Consider the following 13,356-nt stretch of genomic DNA (forward strand, 5'->3'; position numbering starts at 1 on the left):
TCCATCGCGCCTGCTTTCGCATTCCCATCAGGATCTGAGGCTGAGATGTGTGGGATTCCTGATGCCTGTCTGCGACGATGCTGAACAGCTGTAATACTGTAACTGCTAATATGTCACATCGTCCTTATTGGACACGGATATTAGTCTGTCATTAGCGGCCTTAGGATGGAATCACTTAGGGATCCAGGCCTCCGGAGTAGATGGCACACTCTTTCATCATGGGTCATGCCTGTCAACACATGCGACTGTTTTACCCCATCAGGAATCCTGGTCCTACTTTGGAACTCTACTCTGACTTTGGCACCAAGTCCTGCTCCTACCTTAGGACAATCCTTTCATTGTAAACTATTATGAGATCGAAAGGACCCCCAGCGCCAGAGGGAGGCCTCGGGTAGCAATAGTTGCTCACACCACCTGGGCTGCGGGTTTGGGAGTTGGTTTGATTCCTGCTCATTCTGCGTAGAGCGTGCATGTTCTCCTTACGTTCACCTGGGTTTCCTCCCGGTGTTCTCATTTCTTCTCACACCTGTTTCGGCTGTAAATGAAAATGTAAGGTGGGCTCATGACTCTAAACTGCCCTTTGTGTGTGTTTGTGTGTGTGTGTGTGTGTGTGTGTGTGTGTGACCGCTCTGTAATGTAGATGTGTAGATGTATAATGTAGATGAATGTTGAGTTTACTGTAGTTTCTCTGACACTGTCAGACACCTTGGGTAAAAGTGTCAGCTAAATACTAGTCAATACATTACATTTATTTGTTTATCAGACACTTTTCTCCAAAGCAATTTCTAATGAACTCTATATAGTATTATCAGCCCACACACCTTATTCACCGCGGTGACTTAAACTGCTAGATACGCTGCTTAGAATGGGTCAGTCATCCATACATCAGTGAAACACACACACTCTCTGCCACTCACACACTACGGGTGAACCTGAATAGCATGTCTTTGGACAGTGGGAGGAAACCAGAGCACCTGGAGTAAACCCACGCAGACACGGGGAGAACATGCAGACTCCACACAGGCTGAGTGGGGATCGAACCCAAATCCTCTCACACCAGCCCAGCGCTGTGAGACAGCAGCACTACTCACTGTACCACCGTGCCGCCCGTACATGTATACCGTATGTTTCGTTATCGAAAAGTATCTGCTAAATGAGTAATGTGAATGTAAATGTTTAACACATCGCAACTTTGGGTGCCACAATGCTGTTGCCAGAGGTCCCTCACTCACTGCTCACCTCCCCATTGAGAGCACCACTCAGTCCCACGCATTGCTCACCCGCTCGCTCCGCTCTTTCCTCCCACTCGCTCGCCACCGACAGAAAAAAAGGCATCGCACAGGTAAAACACGCGCCCGGAAATGAATCTCAGAATGCATCTGAAGAGTATGTTTCCACAGCTGTGCATTTATTGTACCGAGGAGGTGCACCTTTTCTTCAGGGTACAGTAGTAGGTGAATGACTTGAAAGCTCAAAATCTGGAACCCCTAGCCATCACCACCAGTTCATCAGATATTATTCTGTTGCCATAATATTTCATGGGGTAAAATTAAGGAAATGATGGACCAAAAACAGCAGCAGCGGAAGATAGAGCTCGGGACCATAGGTCAGAGGTTCGAATCACATCTCTTGCTGTATGGCCCTTGATCAAGGTCCTTACCCTGAGCTGATGCAGTAAAAACTACACAGCTCTATAAAAGGTAAATCAGTGTAAGCTGCTTTGGAGTAAAGTACCAGCTGAATAAATATATGTGAACAGTTGCAGTGTGGTAGAGGAATATACATGTGAGCTCCATTAAATAATGGACATTTGCGCTATTAATGCATGTTGTATAAAGAAGACTGAAAAATAAGAATGCTATAACTTTTATTTTTAATAAGGAAAATGGCATAACCTGCTTGCTTTCAAGAGCGTATGATTCCTTCTGCTTTGCCACCTTGGGTTTGTAAGTGTGAGGTACAGGAACAAGACAGCAGTGCAGCCGGTCACTTGCTCAGCTCGCAGGGGCTTTTTGTATGCAGACTTCTGTTGTATAATTACATTTATTTATTTATCAGACACTTTCCACCAAAGTGACTCCCAATGAACTCTATGCAGTGTTATCAGCCCACACCCTTTATTCACCATGGTGACTTACACTGCTAGATACACTACTTACACTGGGTCACTTATCCATACATCAATGGAACACACACTATGGGGAACCTGAACAGCATCTCTTTGGAGTGTGGGAGGACACCTGCCCACATATGGGAGAACATGCAAGCTCCACACAGACTGAGCAGGGATCAAACCCATGCCCTCTCGCACCACCCAGGCACTGTGAGACAGCACTGCTGTTCGCTGTGCCATCATGTTGCCCAATTGCTGGATAGCAAAATCACTGCACGAATCGCATGGTGCGCTGCCAAAGGGGATAAAGTTTTCGTAAACTTACCTTATTAGTGCGGGGGTCTTTTATGAGGCAAAGCCATTGGGTGCAGTCACACGCGCCAGTGTGTTTGTGTGTGTCTCTCCGTGCTTTTCGTGTGCTGACCGATAGCAGTCGAAGCCTGAGGTTTTCTCTGGGATTATTTACTTTTTTTCAGACACGGTTACGATAAGGGATTTTGTTCCGTGGGAGCCGAATGGCAAGCTTGTTTTTTACTCTGGCGAGTCGCAAACATCTTCTTTGATGACCTCATTGCGGCGCCGGAGGGGCCGAAGGAAGCGCGCGAGATGGAATTCATAATGCCTAATAAGTACGGGTCAAGAGGGCCATCCATATTTATGTTGATGCTCCCGCACAATCCCAGCAAGGGCTCAGGCAGATTGGGTCCGCTGCGAATTATGCGGAGTTATTATACGGCGTTAACCTGTGTGAAAGTCAGCATTGCAAAGCAGAGTCAATACTTGTCTAAATCAGGTCATTTCAAGCTTTGCCGTGCAGGGTCGGAGAAGCGGGCATAATCTAATTTAATGCCATAAATGGATTTAGATTGGCATCGGCACGGTCAGCCTTCTGGAGGAGAGCGTGTTTGTGTATGTGTGTTGGGGGGGGGGGGTGTTTCAGCCAGGAGGCCCTATTCAGGCAGTTAGCAGGCGCTCCCAGCCATGGCTGTGGGGAAGAGAGAACAGAACCTCCCTGCGGTGCTGTGCGACCGCTCGCGAGAAGGCCCATTCTCTCTCTCACACACACACAGGCACCGGAAACACACGTGCACAACGGCAGCCTGCGCTGCGGATCCATTCCGACGGGTAGTTCCGCAGCCCGTGGAAAAAAAAAAATCGCCGGTGGTCCTGTCTTACGGCTCATTTCATCATTATGCTAATACTCTTTTGTCAGCGCGTGCCGCGAAAGACGGGCGCGTAATTTTCTCGAGCCGTACCATTTATGAAACAAGTGTTCTCTTGTTTTCCGAAGCCGATCTGATTTTTTTTTTAAAGACAGAAGTTCTCCAGAAGATGGAAGAGAAAAAGATGGGGGAAAAAAAGCAAACTTCACACGCGGAAGCGTCTGGGCCGCTGCGGTGTTGAGCAAAGACCTTCCCTCGGCGTCCGGGATCGAGTGCAGTTGCAACACCGTCCACATGGTGTCACACTAATTTCAACAGCGATGTTCGAAAAGCAACGGGCGGCAGGAGGACAGGCCGTGGCCCTGCCGTCCTGCTGACCACGGAACGAGAACTCGCCGCTTGTCTGCGGTTGTTTCCCTTCTCTTGGCGTCAGTAGCGGTGCGACCGCTGATTTTGATGAAATACGTGATTTTCGAGCGTGTGCGCGCCCGCTGCGCGTGTGGCTGCCATTGACGCTCTCCCCGTTTTTATTTCCCGCCCTCTCTTTGTATGGTAATCATTTCCATGCTGCTCACCCCAAGAACGCGCCGCGCCGCTCGTCGGCCGGAAAGTTCAAGCGTTGCGTAAGCTCCTACGCTCCTCGTCGGCCCCGACGCCATCTGTGACATTTGTTGCCGTTCCGTCAGACCGCGGCCCTCGGAGGCGCCGCCAAGATCTGACATTTTGCCCATTCTGCCGCCAGACGACTGTGCGGCGGGGGCAGCGTCGGCAGGAAGCGGGGTCATGCGGGGTTACGCCGTGGCATCCTATTGCTCAGACTCCTTTCCCAACACAAATGATGGTGTGGCTGCAGGTCTAGTTATTATTTATGTAACAGCTTTGCTGCCCCTTAAGGGCTACAATGGCTGAATCGAAATTGTAGAGAACGCTCCCCTTTCCAGGTTTTCTGTGCGTTTGCATCCTCTGTGATGTAAAAATCAAAAAATGGTCAACATATTATATATACACACACACACACACGCACTTTATGAACCGCTTGTCCCACGCGGGGTTGCGGAGCCTAATCCGGCAACACAGGGCGCAAGGCCGGAGGGGGAGGGGACGCACCCAGGGCGGGACGCCAGTCCGTCACAAGGCACCCCAAGCGGGATTCGAGCCCCAGACCCGCTGGAGAGCAGGACCCGGTGTGACCCACTGCACCACTGCACCCCCCTTTCAGCGTATTACATTTACAAATATTCATTTAGCAGACGCTTTCCTTCAAAGGGACGTACATGCCTCGGTTCTTGGCTTCACGTCGGATGTGGTGCAACGAGCTCCGTCACTGCTGTCTAAGCAGACTCGGTCCACAGCAGTGTTCTGTCGACAAGTGAGATCAAAAAAGGTGATCGCAGGTGATGGACACACTAACAAGTATACTGGAATGAGCCCCCTCTGTGCCTCAGAGCTGCTGAATCCCTTTTAACTTTACAGAAAGCTCCCAGTCACATCTCTTCCAGACCCACTTGTCTCCTGATCTCCTGTCTGCTTCATAAATTTGCATCATTTCATCTGTCACAATCTCCTCTGTATTTCCTATCAACTCTCTATCTATAATTCTATAGCTATAATTTCCTATCAATTCTATATCTATAATTCTATAGCTATAATTTCCTATCAATTCTATATCTATAATTCTACTCTAATTCCGCACGGGGTCACAGGTAATGTGTTTCAGGTGAACTGATGACTCTGATTTGCCTGTCGTGTGTGTGAGTGAATGTGTCATTGTCCGGTGATGGACCGATGTCCCATTAGGGGTGTACACTGCCTCACGGCCTATACCTCTGGGATAGGCTCCGGTCCACCGCGGCTCGGCGTTGGACAAGTGGTTATTGGTAATGGATGGATTTGTTTTCCATACAGTAATATGCAGCTTAAATACTGACGAACATCTTAAAGAATATCGCACAAACAGATAATGTGTGTGCAAGAAAATGCTAATAATATTCACGACATGTTGCTCTGGTATCTAAATAATGCACAAAATTTGAAGTTTTTTTAAACCAGTTTTACATTTCTGCTTATTTGTATTTTGGAATATCTCCCAACTGTCACGTTTCCAACATTCCTTCCAAAAAAGCACATGTGCTGAAGAGTGAGAGCACTTCCACAGAGCATCGTGAGATCAAGTGCATTTTGTTTCCTTCAGTGCATTTGGTATCTCCTTCTCCTCTTATACATTTTTCTCACCTCCTCGCTACATCACACAAAGCAATCGAGGAAGAGTCGCGAGGAGGACTCATCTCTTTAAGTTTTCCAGTCTGGCTGTTGATTGGCTGCGAAGATCAATAGCCACTCAACGATCTGAACTAGACGGTTCGTAAGAATCCGGAGAAATATTCATCCAATTCGGCTGAGTACTTAGGAGTGATGCGCTCCATCACCGATGACAGCTGTACGTAAATCCATCATTCCGCCAGAACCCGTGCTGATGCTTTGCACGGTGGTCAAATGAAATGGAGCTGTACGGCAGGCGACCTCGCTGGGCTCCTTCCTCTGTCCTCCTTTGAGCTTTGTCACACTTCTCCTTCCTTTGCCGGTCCATGTGCTCCAGATGTTCACAGCTGCTGTTCTTCACCTGGGCTCCTCAGGGCTTCCACTGCGGTTATGCGTTGTGTAATAATACACCATATGGTGTGTTGTAATAGACCGCTTTTCGCTCTGCCTCTTCTGTGCTACCCCAGTGTTATCCTGTGCCCGGCTGTGCTTTTTCTGTGCCTCCGTCGTGCTCTAATGCACTCTCCTGTATTTACATTTACCATTCATATTTATTGATTTATTTGGTGCTTTTCTCCAAACGAACATAAAACGGAAACCAAAGCGTATCAGTAACAGATGGAGAGCTACAGACAGACATGTGATTCTCAAAATAATAATAATAATAATAATAATTATTATTAGCTAAAAACATTCAATTATTTTTTTAAATAATTTCAGATGCAAGTTGATGAAACAGATTGGTGATCAGGAGAGAATTAAGTCTGAAAGAGACATATTTTGAAACCCTTCTTGAATGTTGAAAGGGATTCAGCAGCTCTGAGGGGCAGTGGGGACTCATTGTACCATATTTGTTTCTGCATCTATCCCCCGTTATCACCTTTTTTTTTTTTTGGAATTGTCACCCTTGGACTATTTTGATCTTAGTCTTCCTAGGTAGAAGGAAACTTTCAATGGGCACATGAGTACTAAAAATCTATTTTCGCAGCCAAACATTTTGCTTTCTTGTGTAAAAAACAAAAGAGAAAGAAAGCACACCTGTATAATATACCTTTACAGTTCTTCATAATTTATACGGATCCTCCTGTGTTGTACCTTCTGCACTGTTTATGATATCTGGGTAAATTAAAATTCAGCTCGGTGTTTTGAATTAAGCGCAGAAAATTAGTTTATTGTTCTTAACGTAATTATATTTGTACAGTTAATACAATGATCAATTTATTTTCCTTGCCACATGTAATAGTCCCTATTCAGCCATAACAGCATTACAGGGTTGTGACAGTTCTCTGAGTACAGGCAGGCTCTTCTTTCGTGTTATGGAAGCAGGTAAACATAATTACAGCAGTGAGCTGCATAGCTGACAGCAGAATTAATTTGTTTACCACTTATGATTATTCAGTTATATTACGGCAGCCGATTAATGCGTCTCAGTTTAATAAATCGCAAGGCGTGTTTTACAGTCGTACGCTTACGAAGCAGAACTGTCTCTGCAGCTTCATGCTTGTGGTTGTGCTTGTCGACATATTGTCCTAACCTCATTGGGACCATTTTAGGGATAATGTCCCCTCACAAGGACAGAGACAGACAGACAGATGGACAGATAGATATAACATAACATAACATAACATAACATAAGAGAAATACACAAAATATTCTGCGGGTTTAACATTGCCTTCCAAATATTTTGCTTTTGGTAGCTGGGCTCAGGAACGACTCATTTCATTCAATGAAGGTATGTTGTAAATCCCTAAAATCACAGGCAAACAAATACACCTGTTTATCTCCATGCGCGTATGTGCCGTTTCCCCATAACACTCTGATGGAAAGGTTTCTTGGCTTCTCTACAATGACTCTCATCCATATTTGGTCCCCTTTTCTGCCTGTAGAAAGGGGCAGGTGGAGGTGTCACTGGGGAAGAGATCTGTGACCAGAATGACTGTGAATTCAAATCCCTGGAACGGACATCCTGCTTATGAAACTGCTTCCTTTAAGCTGACTTTCCAGCCATATTAACATTACATTTATTCATTTAGCAGACACTTTTTTCAAAAGCATCTTACAGTGTTAAGTTACTTATGCATCTTGGGAATTTTAGTGGAGCAATTTAGGGCAAGTACCTTGCCTATGGATACTACAGACAGAGGTGGGAATCAAACCTGCAACCTTGGGGCCCAAGGGCAGTAGTTCTAACCACTACACTACTGGCTGCATAACATAACATCACATAACATAACATAAAACATAAAACATAAAAGTATAGACAAATATAAAACTGTAAACCATATCAGCAATTTGGGGCCGAAACACCTACTCGGCATATAAAGAGTTAAAGTGCAGGCAATGGAGTGTGTACATTCTGGACTGAGAGGTGTCGGCGGAAGTGTGAATAAATATGAAGTATGACCTTTTTGTTATAACAACACTGTCAGGCGTGATTTCTCTCTCTGCTGCCTGGGCACACGAACCCATCCCAGTGAATGCGGCCTCGCTTTTGCCACCTTGTCCCCTCCCCACCCACCACTGCCGCCCCACCTCCCCGCACAGATGGATTCTCGCTTGCCTCACGAGACGCCCTCGCCGTCGCTCATTGCATGATCGGCTTTAAACCTTAATTCTTGCAGACTTCCCTCTTTGGCACTCTTTGAAGCTGTGGCCCTTAAGGGAGGTCCCAGTGGAAAATTAGGATAAATGAGAAAGATTTTATGCATTTAGTTTAGACTCCTTTATCAAGGCTGACTTGCCCTGACCTCCAATGATGGGAGAGAGAGGCAAGCCAGGCTTCTTTGCATCTGTCTAGACACAATATCTACAGGGAGGTGGCCATGAGCTCTACTTCCACCATGTGATGATGATGAGAGGAATATGTGAGGTTGCCACGTTATGAGACAGAAGTGCAGTGGGAAGGAACGCTAGAAGCAGACAGTGGCTTTATCAACGATGAACGAGCTTTGTGGTTTGGCCATAGTCAACCTCAAGCCAGCTGGACTGTTTGAAGGACATAAACCTCCAACTACTTCCACCTTTCTGAACTGTTTCACGGCACTCGGTATCAAACCAAGCCTCTCTGACAGACATCAAACCTCACCTGTCTGTATTATTTGAAAGCAGTTAACATCCACCCATTTGGACCGTTTAATGATGGTCAGCATCAAAGAACCTGTATGGTTTGGCTAACTTGAGTCCCACCTATAGGGACTATTTTCATAAGAGTCAACATCCATCCACCTGGACTGTTTGACAAGCATCAATGTTCAACAATCTGGACTGTTTGCCAACAGTCAGCATCCAGCTGTCTAGACTGTTCTAATACCAGTCACCCTCCAACCACCTGAACTGTGTGACAAACATCAATGTTCAAAAATCTGGATTGTTCGATGACAATCAGCATCCAACCATCTAGACTGTTCCAATACCAGTCAATCTCCAACCACCTTAACCGTTTGACAAACATCAGTGTTCAACCATCTGGACTGTTTGACAACAGTCAGCATCCAACCGTGTAGAATGTTCTAATACTAGTTAACCTCCAACTACCTGAACTGTTTGACGACACTCAACCTTCAACCAAATGGACAGTTTGGCAAACATAAACCTCCTGTCACCTGGAGTGTTTGACTCACATGAACCTCCAACCATCTGGACTACTTGAAACACATGAACCTCCAACCAGCTGGGCTGTTTAACAAACATCAGCCTCAAACCATCTGGACTGTCTGACAACAGTAAAACTCCAGCCTGTTTGAGAGCCTCAAACTGGTTTTGATGTAAAAGTAGTCAGAACTCCCAGCCCCTTGGTTGCTTTACAGTGGTCAAGTTCTCCTTATGTTATTCAATCCCACGTTTCAAGCCCCAGGCCGTTACCTTCTGCCGCAACCATTTCTGCAGTTATATTCTGGTCACCTCCTAAGTGCTGATTTACAACAGTCAACACGCAGTATTTTACACTCTTAGTCGTTGCACCCTTTCATATTGCTTAACCAGCATGCCTGAGGCATCTTCCTTCTGACCGACCTGTTATAACTCACAATGCATTTAATTCTCAGGGGTGCATTAGCAGGGTAATGCTTTGCAATGCAATGCCGCTGCTATCAGAGCTCCGCTGCGTTAAAAATATATTTTAGTGCCGTTTTCATATTTATATTCTTAATCTCTTTGCATAATTCACTCGACACAATGTGATCCGCGATGTGCGCTAAGTCCAACTCGTACGATCTGCGGCTGTTTGTCTGCGGGTGAATGCACCAGAAGGTTTTAAGATTAGCCGGCTTTCCAGACAGAGACGCGCGATCCTGTATTCCCAGGGAGATTTTCTGGGATTTCATTACAACGGGCCCTCTGATTGTCTAGCAGCTCATTGTGTCTACGTAACAACCACACACGGAGGGAACATGCTTTCGACCGGGTCCTTGGTCAGCGGCTGAGGCCATTTACATAGAGAACAAAGCGACTAAGCAAACCCTGCTGTGTTTTGTGGCCCAGCTTCCATCGTGCTGCAGAAGTGGTGGTGTCAGATGCAGCCGTGCCTGGACGGGGAGGAATGCAAGGTGCTTCCTGACCTCACCGGCTGGTCCTGCAGTACTGGCAACAAGGTGAAGACCACCAAGGTGAGGAGATTTCAGCTCAGCAGCAAGTTGGCAGAAGAATGTCAATGGTGTCATGATGTGTAGAGGTGACATAACAGACTAGACTGGTGCTTACATGGGTGTGGAGGTAGGGTGCAGCAGTGGTGGAATGGGGCAGTTCTCTCTATCCACAGTACCAGTCAAAAGTATGAGTACACTTGCAGGAAACAAGGTTTTTTCAACTGGCAATTGGTGAAAATGTTTGATCAGGAAAGAAGCCCACGTGTTTTACCAGCTCTTCTGCAGCAGCTCCCTGAGATGTAGGACACTTACGTGTTGCTTTGCTTTCGCTCCTCGGTCCAGTTTGTCCCACACAGCTATTGTTCAGGTTTTCTCGGTGTACTCAAACTTTTGCAGTGATTTCTTGTTTTAATGCATCTGACTCTGGGCTCCTTATAACCCACGCACCATGGCTCACTAATGACACCTGTACATCTGAAAACTACGTGTACATGTAAGGATCCATACCAAAGTCCTGTTCTGTCATCACTACGGTCATTTACACTGACATTTATTCATTTAGCAGACATTTTTCTCCAAAGCGATTCTGCATCTTACAGAATAAACAGAGTCATCACCAGTACATGTAGCATTTAAATTCATATTTGGGAAGGTTTTAATGAACAAGGTAAAATGTATCGTTAATAGAACAGTTACAAAGCGAATGTAAAGACTTCTTAGGATTAATTATGTGCATGTATACATTTAATATTCATTGTACAGGAGCGATGAATGGTATAAATGTTGGTGAATAAGCACAATGTGAGCAGCACTGTTATATTATACAGAAATTAGTTCGACTATAACAAGTGTTACTAAGAAAAACGTTAGCAAAGTGTTAATTTTTTTATGCACAAATCAACCAAAACCATAGCCAGATATTTCCATGAAGGATTAAAAACTAGAATAAAAACTAGTGAAAAGACAGCTATAAACAGGATTTATTGCCTTGTGTAAAACGCCAGTGTACGTTCCACTGAGAGTACCAAGAGGGGAGAAAACCCAAGAATCCAGGGTGTTTTGTTTGTTCATCTTGACAAAAGAAAAAAGAACACAAGAAGACGCTTTTTCTCACATACAAGCCGAATTAGTGCCAAAATCCCAACAATCGTTATGTTAATTGAACTTTTCATGTGTGAGTGAGCCGCATGTCGGAGACAAATTGATTTAAATGAAGGCCCTTCATGGACTTTGTAATCTGGTGATCTATGAAAGTTAATTTGCGGGCCGTTTGCGAGCTGTTAAATTGAGCAGGTGCGGTTTATTCGCAGGTGAAATATAAAAAGGAAACAGTTGTGAAGTGTACAGAAACACTATAAGAGTAATTACGTGCAGAATGGAATAACTGCTCAACATCTGTCGCATTCATTAACATGCATTATGGCTACTGCTTCTGCTGAGGGTTTCAAATTAAAGGCCCTAATTAAATTGGCAAGATTGTAGGGAGAAATGCGGAATAAATGCAGGACTTCTTAGCCGAATTAATGATCCCGGCCCTACGATTCTGGACGACTGACTGGTGACGTTCGGCCCCATCATCCTCTCTTTCTGCCTTTGCTGGAGAGGCGATCAGCCGGAGCGAGTTATGAGCGCGCTCAGCGAGGGAGAATCCCCTCACCGCTTGGGTGGGCATTAATTCTACATTTTCTAGCTGTAAAATAAGAGCGCTGCTACTGCAGCACTCGGTGGCAGATGCCAGGGGCTATTGTGTGGCAACTGCTCTACCGCCCTTTGCAACACACATGCACACACTCACTCACGCACCTTACACATACTCCCCGCTCACGTTTCCTCTGCAGGGGAATACGCCAATCCAAAGGGCACAAGCATCGATTGCGCCGCTGAAATGCAACATGAGGAGCAGCCGGAGAGCTGTGTTTTTCAATCCGTGCCATATTATAGAGCGATTGTGAATGTTCCCAGTATGCCATCGTGGCACCTCTGTTACATCTACACTCCTTCATTTAGCAAGGAATATTAATTCATATTTAGCAGTTACCGTTGTCCAAGGCGGACTTGCAATTCAAGATTCACTGCACTGAACTCCCTACAGTCCTTCACACATTTATGCAGCACAGCAATATAACACACACAGTGACAAAGACACACTAAGGACAGCTTAAAATCACCAATTCACCCAAAACATGTCTTTGGACTGTGGGAGGAAACCAGAGCATCTGGAAGAAGCTCACGCAAACACAAGGAGAACATGAAAACAGCACACAGACGAGGTCAGATTCAAACCCATGTCCAATCTGGCAGCACTGGCGCTGGGAAGCATCGATGCTGGCTACTGCAGCTCCATGCGGCTAAACAATATTTTACCTATTTATACAGGTGAGTGATTTTAACCGCATTATTTTAAGGTAAGTACCTCGATCAAGGGTGCTACAGCAGCAGTGGGGATCTGAATGCTCTAACCACTACGGCACCCCCTGTCCCTCATTTTTCACATCTCACCATTTCATAGGAAGCATCAGTTGAGGTCAGCGAGGTCACATGCAACATGCAGGCGTACCAGACCAGCGTCCGTGCTCTGTTAGATTTCACTCGTGTGAATTTGTCAGGAGAGAGCAGCCGTCTTTGGTAACGAGAAGCTCTCGGTGGAAGCGGTTTCCTAGCAATGAGTCGCATGCCATTTCTCTCCTACTTAATATTCATCATGAAGAGCGCCGTGCAAAGACTGGCACCTGATGATGGTGAGCAAAGTGCCGTCGTGCTCGTAACCCGCGCGAGTCAGATGAAGGCGATGCGGTTCATTTGTAAAATTTGTGTCCATCTCTGATTTGTTTGTTCTTTCCCTGCAGGTTACGCGGTAGCGAGAAAACAGTGAACCAACCGTTTAACTGAAGACTCACTAATTTTACCTTCCATGACAGGCTGCCCATGGGTTCTAAAAAGAGGATAGTCAATTAATGTGGACCTAGGAGCACATGATCAATGGGAGATGGAGGCAGTCATAATGAAGGTCAAAGATCAATGAAGAGACACTCAGATTGGGGCGGAGCTGAAAGCCGGGCTCCACCTTCCAGTGCTACATCTACGTATGCGTGGAGATCCAGATCACGCTGCAACGTTTCGGGGTGCGTGCCCTCTCCGGGTGCACCGTCTTGCCATGGTAATTCGAGCGCCGCGGTACCATGAAGTGCTGGCATCCAAACCCGCAGCGCACAACTTGGGGGGTGGGTTGGGGGGGTGG

At 45.9% G+C, this 13,356-nt stretch overlaps 1 protein-coding gene across 1 annotated transcript in view; it reads left to right on the plus strand.

Annotated features, from left to right (window-relative positions):
• The window catches only part of tafa4b (TAFA chemokine like family member 4b), a 29,059-nt gene extending 16,061 nt beyond the window's left edge, over positions 1–12,998 (plus strand). The window contains exons 4-5 of the mRNA XM_018734034.2: positions 10,015–10,139; positions 12,965–12,998. Coding sequence (XP_018589550.2) covers positions 10,015–10,139; positions 12,965–12,976 — 137 coding nt within the window. The 3' untranslated portion in view covers positions 12,977–12,998. The remainder of the gene's footprint in view (positions 1–10,014; positions 10,140–12,964) is intronic.
• The last annotated feature ends 358 nt before the right edge of the window (positions 12,999–13,356 follow it).

Source organism: Scleropages formosus, chromosome 22 (genome assembly GCF_900964775.1).
Source record: "Scleropages formosus chromosome 22, fSclFor1.1, whole genome shotgun sequence".
Lineage (NCBI taxonomy): Eukaryota > Metazoa > Chordata > Actinopteri > Osteoglossiformes > Osteoglossidae > Scleropages > Scleropages formosus.